This window comes from Rhinolophus sinicus, linkage group LG07 (genome assembly GCF_036562045.2).
Source record: "Rhinolophus sinicus isolate RSC01 linkage group LG07, ASM3656204v1, whole genome shotgun sequence".
Lineage (NCBI taxonomy): Eukaryota > Metazoa > Chordata > Mammalia > Chiroptera > Rhinolophidae > Rhinolophus > Rhinolophus sinicus.
Genome location: NC_133757.1, coordinates 95,822,022 through 95,836,576, shown reverse-complemented (window position 1 = coordinate 95,836,576; position 14,555 = coordinate 95,822,022). Strand labels below are relative to the sequence as shown.

The 14,555-nt window shown below is 49.7% G+C and overlaps 1 protein-coding gene and 1 long non-coding RNA gene across 2 annotated transcripts; one reads left to right on the top strand and one right to left on the bottom strand.

Annotated features, from left to right (window-relative positions):
- The first annotated feature begins 270 nt into the window (after positions 1 to 270).
- On the top strand, positions 271 to 12,576 carry LOC109448106 (uncharacterized). The gene is made up of 4 exons (XM_074338722.1): positions 271 to 325; positions 2,823 to 2,948; positions 3,231 to 3,320; positions 11,566 to 12,576. The coding sequence occupies exons 1-4, from the start codon at positions 271 to 273 to the stop codon at positions 12,207 to 12,209; spliced, it is 915 nt and encodes a 304-aa protein (XP_074194823.1). The 3' UTR covers positions 12,210 to 12,576.
- Positions 3,745 to 10,684, bottom strand: LOC141572721 (uncharacterized). The gene is made up of 2 exons (XR_012498131.1): positions 5,224 to 10,684; positions 3,745 to 4,264 (listed from the first exon to the last, which is right to left on the bottom strand). It is a non-coding gene; the product is annotated as an uncharacterized LOC141572721 (long non-coding RNA).
- Positions 12,577 to 14,555: the final 1,979 nt, after the last annotated feature.

Below are 14,555 nucleotides of genomic sequence, written 5' to 3'. Positions count from 1 at the left end.
GCTCTTACGGATCCGGGCTGCCCTTCCGGCGCTGGCACATGCTTGGCGGCTACAGCCCGTGGGTCAAAACACTGGGAGTTTCTGCCTAGTGGAGTGGCAGGGCGACGCTGAGTACAAAACGGGACGTCTCTCCAAGCCCCCGTCTTTGCACCTGCTATTAGCACCTAATGGATCCAAGGAGCAAAGGCGCTAGACCCTCTTCTGCCTCCCCGCCCCTTTCCCCTCCAGAGTTGCCCTTGGCACAAACACTAACACCTCTCAAGGGCAAGGATGACAGGCGGCAGCTTTGTTCCTTACCCTGTCTCAATGCCCAGCCAGAGTCTAGGTATGTTTGTATAATTTCTGGACAAATATATCTTCCAGACATCGAAGGCTGGCACTCTGGTGCTCTATCCTGGTCACTGGAATGAATCCAATTCCAGAACCGTTTAGGTTGGAGCTTCCCATACCTACGTAGCTACTTATCCGAAATTCCTGAAGAACTTGAAAAGATTATAAATTCAGCCCTTATTTCACCCCCACCTTCACCAGAAATTCTGATTCAGCAGGTCAGGGAGGAGACCCAGAGTCTACAGTTTTCAAAAGCTCCCCCAGGGGATTTGGGAGCCACAGCCTGAGGCTACACGTACCCAATACAGCCGTCTCTCACCCTTGGCACTCTCTCCACCGTCAATTCGAAACATTGGATGGTTTGGGGGTGGTTTTATGAAGGCCTGCATTATATACAGTCTCTCCAGGGAGAGAATTGGCCATATCATGGATCAGTCCTACACCTCGATTTAATTGGGCAGTGCAAGGACTCAAAGCGTACCCAGGAGGTGCTATTTATTTCCACACAGGCTGCAAAGCCCAAGCTGAGTGTTTAGTCAGAGACTACAGTGAATTTAGCTAGAGAGAAAAGAAGTCATGGCCTATGATTTGAGTGTAGTAACAAGAAGGTCTATTTGGAGGGCCAAGGTTATCAAAAACAAACAGGGAATCCAATTGAGAAAATTTCCCAAATGTTCACCCCTTCTCAATTCTTTGAGGCAAATCAATAAACCAAACTCCAAAGTGTCTTCATGTAATCTGGAGCGGAAAGGGATCATTTCCTCCTAAGTCAATGAAAATGTCACATTTGAGAGAGCTTGGTGGGACTTCCACCCACCTCTATCCCCAGCAGGGGGTGAAGGGAATATTGAAATGAGGGGAGTCTTTGGGGGCTAGGGATAGAGAGTGAGGCTTTTAGACACTAAATCCTTACTGATTGGAGGAGGAAACTGTGTTACTAGAAGGGGGAGGGGCAAGCAATAGCTGCACAAAGTACTTTCTCACAGTGCTGGCAAGTGGTTTCTCCAAGATCTTCTTTAGTGATGGAGTCTGCTCAGGCTAATAGGCAGTTTTCTGACTCATTCAGACCACTCAAAACCAAACAAAACCAACAACAAAAACCCCACATTGCTTTTGCCCCTAATACTTTCTTGCCAGTAGCATAAATGAACTTCTACTTGAGTTAGATGGAACATGGGCCAGAGGCCCAGAGAATCCCATTTTATATTTCCAAGCAAAGGAGACAGGCTTGTAGGCAGCAAAACTGTTCATATAAAGGATCACAGGGTACTCACCAGCCCTCTCCCCATCTAACAACCCCGTTTTCTGAAGTAGTACATTTAATGCACAACTAATCATGAACCAACCAGACCCACAACCTGATGCTTCCCTGTGACCAGATGGAGTGTTCAAAATAGCATTCCTTATTGTAGCACCACATCATCTTGCCATCTATTGATGAACAAGAACTAAAGAGTTAGGGAGACCTGTAGATTCTTCTGTGAGAGGTGGGGTCATTTGCTGCACGCTTGTTTGCTGCTCCACCATCTGAAAGGATTTAGAACAAACAGTGGACTTAGGAGCAGAGAGAGTTTTCAACCTTCATTAAGTATAGAGCCTAGAGAAGATGCCAAAAAGACATCATTCTAAATTAAGATGGCAGTAAATACCTCCTTGGTGAAAAGATGGAAGCCAATGGCCACTGAGGCCAGGGCATGATTGCCTTCTACTTAAAGTGGATTGTTGCTGTTGTCTTGGGCTGACATTTCAATCTTTAGCATAAGGCTTAAACGCAGGGAAAACGCTTTAGTTGCTTTTATTTTTAAAGAAGAAAATGCAACTTAAGTCTGTAGCTAGAGCTTGGCGATGAAGGAAAGCTGGTGCAGTTTTAACGGGAGAAAGTGGCGGCTAGGCCGCCTGACCATCGCCTTCGCTTTGCAAATCTGGTTTTCATATTCTCCCTCAGTAATCACCCAAAGCCATAACTGTCTCTGAAATTATTCATTAAAGTCATTTTCAGGGATTCTCACAGGATGACTCTTTTACCGTTTATGATCTTCTGAGAGCAATGACATCAGCCTCGGTCTCTTTTCCGCTTTTAATTAATGTGCTGGGAAGATGAGAGGGGCCATGACTGTGTCCGTGGGGAGGGGGCGGGCCGGGGGTGGAATTCGCCGGCGTGTTCAGCTGAGATCGCGCGAGCAGACATCCTTTGATTAAGGAGGGTATTTCGGGGAGTGCAGGCTGTGCAGAAGATCACGGCTGTGCCCTGTGGTGCTGTCAGCAGTGACAGATCCCAGATGGGGCCGCTACTGTATGGCAGATTGAGTTTCTCAGCAGAAAACTCACCCTCCCTCCTAAACGTCTTCAAAAACCTTCTCCAGATACTCCAGGTCGCGTCGTGTGAAATTGAAAAGGTCCAACCCCAAAGTTGGTTTTGCGTGCGTGTGTGTATGTTAGTTGTTTTTTTTCCCCCCTGCCTATTTTTTCTTTGCACTTCCTCCTCCTCTGAGCATCTTCGACCCGCAGGGCTATCCGACTGCTAAGAGCGGTAGACCTGGCGGGGTTGGTGGTTCTTGTTCGCCGGGCCACAGCTCCGCGCCGTCGACACAGCACCGAGGGGCCCCGAAGGCAATCCGGTGGGTAGGGGCGCGGCGTCCGGAATGTGGGGGCAACTTGGAGTCCCTTAGGCAGCTGGGGTGGATCGCACCGCGGAACACTCGGGCAGGGAGAGCAGGGAGGGAGACGCGGCGGGGAGGGAACGTTAAGGCGGAAGCAGAGAATACCCGGGCCTGGCTCCCTCTTTCCTTCCTAGTTTTCCCCAGCCGGGCGCCATCCCACAAACCTGAGCAATTCTGAGAGACAGAGCAAAGCCTAAGAAGGGGCTTGAGGATTGTTTGCTGGGGCCTCTTCGCCCGCAGGGGCCCCGCTGATTCTGGATGGGGAGAAGGGAGGCGGCGGAGGTCCCGGCTGCGGCCCAAGCCGGGAAGCTGGCCTGGGACATCTCCAAGGTGAGAGGGGGCGCAGAGCGACCCAGCTTTCTACATAATAAACATTCGCCAGTGTGGGTCCCAAGTTTCGCATTCCTGGACACACATCCGGTTGCAAACTCCGTTGTAGAAACAACTGGACTTATTTTAAACCTTTATTTTAAAAATAAACAAATGCCCCGTGTCCCTACCTCCTTGGAGGGAACGGAGATTCCTTCCCTCCTCCCTTTTCTTCCCAAGGGTGTCTAGGCCGGCTCCCGGGGAGCAGCAGTGGCCTGGAGAGAGGGGATGAAAGGCGGAAAGGAAGTGCACGGCACCCTGATTCTGCTCGGATTTCTAGATCCCACCCATTATTCCCCCATGGTCCTCTTAACTGTGGAACTTGGCGTGTTCCCACGAGCCTGGGAGGGAGGGCGAAAGAGAAAAAGAATGAAGGACAGAAACCTAGAGATAGCAAGTTGTGTTTTAATTTAAAGATAAGCAATTTTTTCCCTTCAAAATACCCGTGCAGCAGGCTCTGTCTAATCCCACCCCCCCTACCCCCCACACCCGCGACTGAGGGCGGTTAGGAGAGGCTCCTTTCGGCTTACAGAAGAGCCTCTAGGGAACCAAGAGAGGGGCTACAAATAGCGCAGACTCTAGGCCCAAGGTCCGGGAAGACCTAGCCGCCTCCCCAGTCCGTGCCCTGCGCTGGCGGGAGTCGCTGCCTGCTCCACCTTGTGGGCCGGGCCAGCTGTCGGGTCCCTTCCTTTAAGCCAAGGGCCGAGGCCGGGTTTCGTTGGATGTCCACACTGCAGCCCACCAGGCGAATTTCGTCTCGTCTTTGCGCCCTGACCCGGGTCTTTTGCACCCACGCTGGTTACTCTTAGAGAAGATTTCCGGTCCAATCTCTGGTAAAATTAGATGCAACACTTTTGACGAGTTCCATTCTGCCCGCGCGGCAGACTCTGTTGAAAGACTCAGTTCTATAAAGAAAGGGGTGGTACCTCTAGATCCTATTTTATGTCAACAATAATCCGGTCACGCAAGTATTCTCCCCCCCCCCCACACACACACACACGTCTGTATAATGATCTATATGGATGTGTGCAGTTGCTGGCAGTCCTGGGACACAAGCTGGTTTGGGACAAACCTGTGAACCCTTTTGACAGCAATATCCCGGAAAAAAATTCTAGCGGTTATTTCCCAGGCAATTTCCCCCTAGGTTATCAGGTAAAACCGCAAAACTTTATAAAAGCAAAACACACGCTGAATTTCAAAACTCCCGCTCGCCCCCTCTAAAAGACGGCTTTATTTTCACTGCCCACGCTGGATGAAAGTGGTTTATTTTTATTTTTTTTTTCCTTGTACCCACATGCCTTGTAAAATGTTCCTGTGCACGGGCCCGGCCCCCCTCTGATGACCGCAGGCCCTGGCTTCCAGACTGCAGCCCCCGCCACTCGGTTTTTAAGTCTTCGCCTGGAGCCGAGGTGTAATTGTGACCCCGCCCGAGCCGCGAGCCTCCCGGGGGGAAGTTTGGCCCGGCCTGCTTTGGGGCCGGGACCTCCCAAGTGGCGGACCTGGGAGCCGGGAGCTTCGCGGTCCCCTCGCTGCCTGCCTCCTCCCACTCTCCCTCCCCTTCGGACTGTGCGCGTTTGCTCTGCGGTCCTCCAGCTCGCCCGCGCCACGGCGCACAGCATTTCTCTTTCCCTTCACTTTTTGGGTTTTCTCTTGCCCTTTTCCTCTCTAGCACCTTCCCCCACCCCCTTTTTTTAAAAAATCGCTCTCTGTCGCTTTCCCTTTGAAACCCTAGGCCCAACAGAAGCAAAGTGAGGCTTTGTAGGGATCAGGAGAAACGAACTGGGAGCCTCCGGCCCCCTCGGCGCCGCGGCCGAGTCGCAACTGGGCGCGCTTCTGCGTAACGTCAGCGCGCGGGGTAATTTACCTTCCCTGGGCGTCTGTCAATATGACTAATTTCCACTGGGGTCAAAAAGCCTTTCTCCGGCAGTCCATCTTGGAGCGCTCTCTTACACAGCAGACCGGGTTAGTTGTTTTGTTTCCAAAAGCCTTAGAAATAAATACTCCTGGGGGCGTCCCTGCCTGGGCAGCCCGAGAGGAGCAGAGGAATATACACAGTGTCAATTAAAGGCAGTTTTCCTTGAACTACGAACTGTGATTGGGTTTAAATGGCAGCGACCTGCTTGCCTTTTAGTTTACATTACCTAACTCGTCCTTGATACCAATGCTTTCTTTGGAAGCAGGAAATCAAAAGAGAGGGAAATAATTATTGCTCCAATTTTGCTCTCTCGCAGTTAGATCCCGCACTGAAACATTTTCTCCGCGTTTCAGGGTGTGTTTTAAGCATCGAGTATGCGCGCGCGTGTCTTGCTAATCTGGCCTAGACAGACAATTTATCTTCCGAGTGGTGTTTTACAATAATTTCAAAACTGCTACCGGTTTCTAAGAGTGAAATCCATGCTGTGGATTTAAACAATCTCCGGGACTGGATACAGGCATCTAATGATGCTGGTTGCATAACTCCGACTCTTTGAAAAATGCGCTGGAAGACAACGTGGCTAGTGGAGACAGGGCGATTCTCTGTCTGCAGAGTCCTCTCCTGCCTGGAACAGGGAGGCGAGCATTCACTTCTCAGGGCACCAAGTCGCTCTCCTTGGGTGTTGGGGGAGGTACACCTCTCCTGTCCGGGAATCGAGGTCCAGCGGCAAGGGAAAGTCATCAGACAACCCGTTTTTCTGCCACCTACGATCAGGTACTGAAGACCCAACTAATAAACTTACTGAGTTTAATTTTTAACAAACTGTCTTGAAAAAACACGTTTTTTCCTCCTTCCCCTCCCCCCTCGTGGCCTTTGGACTTTAGGCAGTTTGGAGATTCGATGGAACCCAAGGGAAACGTTAGGAACTAAAAAAGCCAAGCAGAAGCCCTAGGAAGCCTCACCCAGGGCGGCCTCAACAGGGCGTCGCTGACCTCTGCTTTGGCGGGGGAGGGGCGCACACACTCGGCGCTTGGACCCCCAACTCCCACCACAGTCTAACTAACCCGCATAACCCCATGCTTTTCTGCCGCGCGCGCGTGCACACACACACGCACACACACACCCAGCACACACCTTTCTTTCCCTCTCTCATCTGTTGGTGCATTTATGACCTAATGAAAGTATATCCTTTAGGGAAAAGACTGTCTATAAAACCTGAAATATGAAGAACCCGTTTGGATATTCCTACTCCCGTCCAGGCCCGATCTTGAAGTTTTTTAGCACAAACACCTTGACTCCTGCTGCTGCTGCCACAATCACTCTGTTATTTTTACTAAATGAAGAGAATTGGTTCTAAGTGACCTCTGCTCATTTCCTTTGGAAGGAGAAAAGGTCTCTCTCCATCCTGGAGATGTATCTTTATTTGGGAGAAATCATGCCCTGGGAGGGGGGATAATTTTACTTTCTATACCTTCTCATCTCTAGAAAACCCTAGTACCAATATATTCCAACTTCTGCAAACAGCTGGGGAAACCAAGAGCTTTTCAACTCCCCTTTCCTTCCTGCCCCAACGTTTCTTTCAAATGCCACCTTTTTGAGTCTCACAACCATTGGCCTATTCTTTCTCCTGTTCGCTCTTCTGGAATCTCTCCTGAGTGTGCCTCTTTGGAAATCACACAGCTAACCACCTGTTTTTATGGGAAAAGGAGATCTAATTTTGTGTGCCAGGGAGGATTTGTTTATTAACACGAGTTGGCAGAGCAGAGATTATTATTCCCCATGTGGTTTTCTATACATCATACCTTTAAGTAAGAATATTTTAAAGTCCCTTTCATTTTGCAATTTGACCTTTGTCATGGAGCGGTCTAAGTTGTTTACTAGCAGGGACTATGCAACAGGAAAAGCTGCAGGAGATATAAACACTAGTGTGAGCTGAACAGCTGCGTCCCCTGGTGGGGTGGAGTTGTTTATTTGCATATTTTTTAAAGAGCACAGCAGTTCTAACTTAAAGTATTTTTTGGCATCCAGGGAGCATTTAATAACCTGGGGGTGGAGTGGATCTCTTTTTCGACTCGCTGCTTAGTTGATCCCCTTTGTTTCTGAGTTAACATTGCTAAGGGAATTTTTACTCTCAGATTTTTTTCTATTTTTGCCTTAAAATAGTAAATTTCCTGTGTAGAATTTGCCTGACAAGAACTTTTGCACCTGGTTAAAGCCTAGGGAAAGGGGTAGATGTTCTAGGGCACGGTGTTCAGCCCGCTCTGAGAGGGGTAGATTGCATGGAGGGGGAGTGGACTGAGAGGCAGCCATTTCTAGGGAAGGGTCTTGTCCTCCTTGTACAAGAAATTGTCCATTTTTGAACATCTATTAGGAAATGTCTATCCTTTTTCATTTGTGTTCTAGCTTAGCCTTTCCACTTAGGACTGAGGGCCCGGCCACTACTGCAAGTCTGTGTCCACTGACACGATGTAACTGGAAGAGCAAATGACTTCAAACTTCCTATTCCCAGATGGAGAGGAGCATTTGGCTAGTGTGCATTTTGACTCACCTAAAGTGTTATACTTCTGCATAAACAATATTCTTCTCTAGCCAGATTTCCAACTTACAACCCATTGAGCAGAACAGAAAGTTCATTACTGTATTTCAGTCCCATATTCTCAGTGGATGTCTTCTAGACCCTCTTCTTTGATATGTGGTATTATGTATAAATATATTTAGCATCTGGCAGCTCTCATATAGATCCTGACTATATTAATTTTCAGTGACTAGCCAGTATATTGTTATGGTTCAAAAATATGCAAAATGTGCATGTGAATAGTCTGTCTTTCAATATATATCTATTTGCTTCTCCCATTGTTATTTATTTCCTGCACATCCTTCCAGAGCTTCCTAATGCATAGAAAAGCAAATGGGAATATAATCTCTATGGATCTAGAATGAGGCAAGTTATTCCACTTGTGTCTGTTCTGCTGATCAGGATGGGGGGGCATCCCTGGAAGCATTGGAGAACTTAGGCTCACAATCTGCTCTCCTGATTCTGAGGCATCAGGATGAGATGCCTCCTGATTCTAATTTAAAATACTCAGGAAAGAGAAGGTGGGGCACATGCAGAATAAACCATCCCTAAGACTCCAAACTGGATGTCTTTTCCCTGTGGCTGAGTCCAAAGAATAAGAAGCGAAAGAAGAAAGGAAGAAAAACAAGCAGAAAGAGGGAGGTTATCAAATTCTGGAACTGTAAGAATGTCGTTCCTTATTTTTTGGTGTGTCACCCCCACTAAATTTAAAAGGATGACATTATTATGCATCAAATAAGTAAAAAAAATAAATCTTCTCCTACTATAAGAGGGTTTTTGCCATGTTCTAACCTGTAGATATTTTGTATGGGTTATAAATTGAGCGGGAAGGGATTGGAAAATGCACATGTATTAGAAAACAACTAAGATAAATTCTGCAGTGTAATAAGTAAGTGTATGTAGACTTAACAGACCTCAGGCATTTGTCCTTTGCAATTCAACAAGAGACAAGGTAAAGCCAGAGTTGATTGCTCCCTATACAGAGCAGGTGGCACCTTCAGTTACATCAGTGCAGCCCTTAAAGAGGCTAAGGGGTCTTCCTGCTCGACAGTGAGTGACCCTGACAAGCCTCTGGGTAAGGGTCCAATGTGCATAGAGAAGAAAAAACGCCTTGTGGGAAAGTGCCAAGCACAGGGCCCCCTGCCAAAGATGGGGCCAGTTCTGTGATCTGGGGTGTTCTGTGATTTCCTGGTACCTGGCCAGAATTGTGGTTGCTAAATTGGCTCAAGCCCACGTTCCTCCTCAGCAAGTCTTCCCCTTATCCTTCTAAATGGGTTGGAAGCATTTTCAGCTTCTTGATAAACTATAGTCATTAGTGTGTGTGTGTGTGTGTGTGTGTGTGTGTGTGTGTGTTCAGGGAGAGGGTTGCTCAGTATTTTTGCCTTCTATTAATTCCAAAAAGTTCTGTTCTTTCTCTTTGGGCAACTCCATGCCCCGCTCTCATAATAATACTAGATGCAGTAACAAAACTCATTGCTGATTCTCTTTTCCTCCTATGAATGGATTCTTGCCCATCCCTCTTATGGACCCACTGCCAGGTTTTAGCCTTAATTACTGTGGTTAGGCCAACCTCCAAAGGGGGTTAGATGTCAGATCTAACAAGAGACAAGGTAAACCCTGTGTTCGACTGATGTCCTGGTAGGACCCTCGGGCATTGGTAGGTAAAAAAAAATCCCAAACCCTCTGCCCACTGCAGCCTTGGAGCTGTTCATCAGATTAGAACCCAAAGGCCCACTAACTAATTAATGCATGCATATTTTGGCCAGCTTCTTGGCCAGTTTTATGGGGTTTCAGTGGTGGTGTATGGTCAGATGAGGATTATGGGTCCTAATGAATCATGTGACGATAAGTGGATTTAAATGATGGCTGTGTTCAGGAGACTCCCCCCTGGGGGGCTCTTTCTGTGCTCAGACAGGAAGGCTGCTCTAGGAGGAACCAGCCTGCGATGGCACTTTCAGAAGTTTACAATGTCCTCTTCATCTGCATCTTGGTACAGAACATTACTGAAATGTATATACGTATCTTCAATCATTCAGAAACGCAGAAGAAAATCTTGTCTTAAAAGTCCTGCATTTAAGAGTGGAAATGCATCTTTAGAGTTTATCTGTTCTAACCACTTCTTTACAGGTGAGAAGACTCAGACTCAAAGATGCTCCTGGTACTTGACCAGCGTTTGCCACTAATTAATGAAACCAGGAGGGGGGTTCCTCTCCTCTCCTTAGGTAGTTATTTCCAGGAGTTGCTTGTTTAAAAAAGATAAGGGCATAAGTAAGGAGGATGTTGTGGTAGACAGTTTTGAAGGAAAAAATAAAGTAGAGAGCCAATGGGAGAAAAGGTAGCCCCTGAAATGACAATCTGGGGGTCTGTTAATTGAGCAGGCCTATCTCTATTTCCTGAAAGTCTTTATTGGACTTCAAGACAGCTATTAGAGGCTGATGTTTCACACCACAGAAACTTTTCCCTGTCTGTGTGTGTGTTTAAGCTGTGTGTGTGTGTGTGTGTGTGTGCATGTGCGTGTGTGTGTGTGTGTGTGTGTGTGTGTGTGTGTGTGTTCAAGCCAGTCCAGGAGAATAGATTCTTCTCTCTTGGGGAGAAGGAATGTGTTTCCAAAAGGGAAGCAGCTCTCATCAAAAGCGCTCATGAATCTGGTGACAACACGGACACGCGCTTCGCGTAGAGCCTGGAAATTGTCAGGCAGTGGAGGCGGGACGGGGGACAAGTAGGACAACGGGCTCCCAAGGTGAGCGAATCGGGCAGACAGCGTCCCTGGGCCGGGCTAGGGGACTAGCGACGATTCACAGGGAATCGCAGAGGAAGAGAGGTTGGTAGATCTCGGCGACAGAAAGATGAAATGGGGGAAAAGAGAATGCAAGAGGAGAGAGATTGCGAGGTCTCCAAACCTGGCCTCTGGATCTCTACAGAGTAACAGAGTCCGCCCGCAGGGCAACCAGTCGGTCTGCTGTCGGGGCTAAAGATAACGCTTGTGCTAGATATGCCCCTCTGTGTGTAGTAGGGAACCACAAAAGTGGCTCTAGGTTTTGCATAAATTCACACTTAAATTTTTTTAATTATTATTTTGGCGTGGGTCTCGGTGGAGTCTGAGGCTGAAAGAGCCCTGGCCGGATACAAAGAGGCCTCGAGAGCCATCAGCTGTCTTTCCTTACTCCTCGGAAAACAGAACCGCACCAAAAATCAGCCACGGAAACTAAACAACGGCCCCCACAAGCCGTCTTTCCAAGGCTGGGGAGCAGTGTTCTGGCCTCAGTACTCAGGTTTGAATGGTGCCAGATCTTGGATTACACCCCCGGGACAGCATTTTAATGTAAATGTAAAATATGCTTGTAATAATCACTTGTGGGCCCTGAAGCACCACTAGAATCTCTGTTTAATTATGGGGGCATGAGAGGAGCATTACCAGCTAATTAAATCCAATCCGATTTGTAATTCTCCCTGTGCTGCTGCCGACTTTAAAATGCGAAATTGCTTTTTAAACGTGCCCACATATGAAATTTTAAAACACATGTGAAAACTAAAGGAGAAACAAGGGGACAAGGGGCGGGGGAGAAGGAAGGAAGGAAGGAGGGAGAGAGACGCAGGCTGCTTGGGCCCGAGTCAAGCAGGCGTCGGATGAACCTCCCGGCCAGGCCTCGGGCTCCGTGCACTCGGCCCCGCGCTCAGCGTTTGGCCACGAATGAAGCCATTTCCTTTCTTTTCAGAGATTTCGACTTCCCCTTTCCTCCCAGCGGAATCTCAGCTTCCGGACCTCGCCCCAAGAAGAGTCCAGGGTCGCAGAAAAGGCCCCACACCTCGCCTCGCGTGCCCCCGGCAACCGCGCCGGCTGAGACGCGCGTCCCAGCTGACATGCGGGAGGGCGCGGGGAGGATGTGAGCCCACTGGGGAAGCCGCCAGACCCGAGGCTGGGAGGCGCGCGGAGCCCGAGAAGGTGCTGCGAGCCCGGGTCTGGCCGCTGTCGGCCGTGGAGGAGGCCGGGGCACAAGCGGGATTGGCAAAGTGCGGGGCCGCACTCCAGCTCAAACCACGCAGTCTCTCCTGTGCGATCCGAGCTAGGATGAGCGCGGGGCGCGACTGGCGAGGCTCAGGCCTAGAGGCCAGAAGCTGGAGACTCCAGACTCCGAGGGCTTTATGCAGGCGGACGCAGCCCCCACGTCCCCGTTCTTCCCCACCCTTCCGCAGTGGAAGCCTTTGCTTCTGTCCTTCTTGCCTGCACGCACCTCTCTCTCTCTCTCTCTCTCTCTCTCTCTCTCTCTCTCTCTCTCTCTCTCTCTCTCTCTCTCTCCCCTTTTCTCAATCGTCAGCGCCCCTCGCAAAAGCTGGTCTTGGAGCTTTGATTTACGATTAAACAGTTGAGTTATTTAAATGGAAAAAAAAAAAACAGGGTGACCTCGGCCACCCATTCTTGAATACCCCTTAGTACTTGTGAATTCGAATACGTAATATGCCGTGGGGGTGTGTTTCCAAACCTGGTACCATCTGCTGCCAACTGCACCATCACCCGCTGCTCCGATGCAGTTTAGCCTAGGGAAATGTTCTAAAGAAGGAGGCCACCTCTGCAGCTTTGCACGAGGCCCTGAAAGCAGAGAAATGTGAGAATGTGGGTCTAAGTGTTTCCAAAATGCAAACGCGCCGAACAAATGCAGTGACACCTATCCCAAAGCGAGGCATTCGCACCTCGGCTTCCCTGGCCACCAGTGCTTACTCCAGCCAGTCCCGCCCGGTGTGCGGAGTTCCTCACTTGGCGGTCGCATAGCTCATTCGCATCTGGGAAAGCTGACAACGTTTCAGAACTCAGCTCAGGGCTGGGTGGGATGGGGATTGAGGTGTAGATCTACGATATACCGGGGAGAACCAGGCCCCAGGCCTTTTCTAGTGCCTTTCTGGAGGGCCCTGCCCTCGCCCGAGGAGAAGTCGCGAGGATACCAACCTCGCGCGGGGGCGCGGCCTGTGGTCTGGCTCCCCCTGTTGCTGGCCTGTGGTTTGGCAATTCGGAATTGCTGAGGCCCGGGAGGTGGAAAAGTTCGAATCCCTGTGTGTTTTGAGGATGGGGATTATTGTTAGACCGAAAGGAGTGGGTCCTTGTCTGTCCTGCAGTGTGGGAATGCTTGTCGGGTTTGTGCGCTCTGGATCTAGAATCGGCTGGAGAAATTTTCAACTAGGATCTTGTCATTTCACCTCCACTTCCACTTCCTGCAGAAAGCATCCGTATACCTCCTTTATCTTTACCCAGTAGAGTGATAGATTGTTTCCTAATATTAGTAAAGTATTGTTTTGAGTATAACGTACAACATGATCGTTGTCTGTTTTTTGACTCTAAGCCTTCTCTGTACGTTTAGGGGGGAGGTGGTGAAGTCAATCTCTGCAGCCAGGTGGGAGCAGCGGACAGGAGATTACGGAGGTTTCTCCCGTATGCTGCCTGTTTGGTTCCCACCTTTCTCTCCCGTCATCTCTGCCAGCACCAGCCCCTACCCCTAATCCCTCCCCGCCTGTTGCCTCTGGTTCCGGGCCAGTAGCGCCTCCTGTCGCCACGCATGGGGCAGCAGGGACTCTGGGCCTTCCAAAGCAGGCAACTGAGGGGCCTCGCTGCCTGCTTTGGAAACTCTCCATTTTCCCACAGTATTTCACATTCGTATTACTTTTCACACCGTTAGGTAGTCATACCACTGAACTTGCTAAATACTTCCTTGCACCAAGCCAGCCCTCCCGCGACCGCTCCAGATCGTCTGCTTTCCCCTGGTGATAGGGACACAGACAACTTGCTCACGGTGAGGGGTTGTTGGCTTCCTTCTTCTTTTCTCCTCTCCTGGGATCCACCTCCAGACCCTAAGTATGGTGGTGCTGGTCATGGCCGCTGGGTGGGGGCGCTCAGGTATGAAGGAGGTCTTAGCCCTGGCCCTTCAAGAGGGTGGAGGGGGCTTATTGGGGGAAAAAAAGGATTTGGGGACTGTTCTGAATTGTAGTAATTGTGTGAGGCTAGATCAGCAATTTTTAAAAGAACAAGGCCTTGCTCCTGGCCTTGAGAAAGGCTCAGGGCCTGGTCTACATAATAAGCACCACCTCCAACCTTCCCTTCAGGAGCACCAGGCCCAATAGGTAGCATTTGGGTACTAAGGCACTCCGAGGCAGCGGAGCGCAATGCTCTCCACTGCCTCCTCTGGCCGCCATGCAGCAGCTCTGAGAATTCGGGGCTACTCCTTAAATCTGGGGGTGCGGTGGGTAGGGACAGTTAGAACCATACACCGAGGAGGGCATAAGGAACACTTCAAGAGCAGAGAAGAAAGTGTCAACGCTGGCTCAGGAAAGCCACCATTCCTCAAACCAAGAGTCCCTTGCTCTTTGGCTGTCAAGTGCACTGCAGTCATTGGCTCCTGAGTCTGTGACAGGGAGGACCTAAGGCAAGCGGATTCTCAACGTCCAGTTACAGTGGACTGGGCGGAGAATGGTGTACTAGACACCTCCAACCTGGCCTGTGCCTGGGCTGCTAGAGGGCACTGCAGGGGCAGAGAGGGGACTTCAAGTCTGCCACCTTAGCAGACTGAAGCCATTGGCCCTGGGGCTTCGATCTGAGAAGCCAGGGGAAATTAAAGGTGCCCCTCTGATGCTCCCCCAGGACCCTACTTCGATTCTTCCATGAAGAAAAGAAGAGTAATAAAATCTGCCTGCCCCCTACCTCCAGGATATGGAGGAAGGA